A 1,473-nucleotide genomic window follows, 5' to 3' on the forward strand; every position below is an offset into this window, starting at 1 on the left:
GATATATTCGATCCGGAATTTGACCCTCGGCTTTTAAATTCCAATATATTTTTTATTAATTAATTCAAATGAAGTTCTTCATCTTGTGAATTACATCTTCTACTCATTTCCCCTAAAATTCATTGATTTTTTATCTTCTCCTTATGTTGAGTTTCAATTTAAAGAAATTTATAAATTCATGTCCATCTGTAATTAAAGAACAATTACCCGAAATATAATTAATTCCGATTGTCGATAGGCTAGATAAAAAATGTGATATGAAAATGAATGGGTAATGTATCGGATTTGATATTTAATTTATTGTCTAGATAAATATATATAAGGTATCATATTTTCTAAATATCTTCGCAACGAGAATGTTTTCTCAATTTTGTTTTCAATTTTTTTTCCTCTGCGGAAAATTCATTCACAAAGCAGCTTCCGAAGATTCTGGTCTAAATCCACTTACTGCCAACATATTCTCAGGAGAATTTAAATAGAATCTTCAGACTGATTTCGTTTGAAACTTATTTTCTACCGGAGTGAATTCTCCAAAACGGATATTTGTGGAATTCCTGGGTGAAGGAAGTCGCACAAATAATCTGTTATTGATCTAAACAATTGTCGATTGAGTCTCATTATCTCCCCTGATACCTTGATTTTTGCTTGCTTTCAAGATATAATGCAACCTTGTAGATCAAAGTCATTGACGCCATTGACTACCGTTTCTCCATTCCAAATGTTCAAAGTCAGCCTTGAAAAAAGCGATTTATCCAGTTTATTGTATCGTTTCACAAAACTAAAACAGTTTTACGAGAGTTGTTGTAATTACTATATTTTTCCTCCAAAGAATGGCGATTTGTGCATCTCTATTTTGCATCCACCGATCGACGACCCCCAGAGTGGTGAATTACCATGTGAGAGGTGGAATCCAACGCAGAATGTCAGGTAAGAACGATAAATATTACGTAAAAATCAAGACAATATCGGATCTGATACAATGACAGACTTATAATAATTATTTACTCCTCAGGACAATTCTGTTATCAGTAATATCGCTCTTGAACGAACCCAACACATACAGTCCAGCAAATGTTGATGCATCAGTTATGTACAGACGTTGGCGTGATTCCAAGGGCAGAGACAAAGAATATGAAAATATAATCAGGTGATTACTCACTTTTTTACAACATTCTTCAGAGATTAGTTTTCCCTTGCACGAGACTTTTGGTTTGTATGAAAAAAAATGAGAGCATTATGACACACGTGGAACGAAAATAGGATTAACAGGATCTCTGTTCAAAAATCGAGAATAAAGAGACAAACTCAATTGACCTTTGGTACCGGGTGATTAAAGAGTAATTCGTATTTATAAATGTATCCCTCAACCTCGGTGACTCCATTTGTTTTTATTTTTTAATTCTATAAATTCTTTGGTTTTCTTTCTCTTAGAAAAAGATTTTCGAGAAGAAATCATTGAATCGAAATTAATAA

General features: G+C 32.9%; 1 protein-coding gene across 1 annotated transcript in view; it reads left to right on the forward strand.

The window, feature by feature from the left end:
• The window catches only part of LOC105264696 (ubiquitin-conjugating enzyme E2 R2), a gene marked incomplete in the record, with an annotated part of 12,642 nt that overhangs the window by 8,041 nt on the left and 3,128 nt on the right, over window positions 1-1,473 (forward strand). The window contains 2 exon segments of the mRNA XM_011301757.1: window positions 830-927; window positions 1,013-1,147. Of these exon segments, the coding sequence (XP_011300059.1) occupies window positions 830-927; window positions 1,013-1,147 (233 nt within the window).

Source organism: Fopius arisanus, unplaced genomic scaffold (genome assembly GCF_000806365.1).
Source record: "Fopius arisanus strain USDA-PBARC FA_bdor unplaced genomic scaffold, ASM80636v1 scaffold00024, whole genome shotgun sequence".
Classification (NCBI taxonomy): domain Eukaryota; kingdom Metazoa; phylum Arthropoda; class Insecta; order Hymenoptera; family Braconidae; genus Fopius; species Fopius arisanus.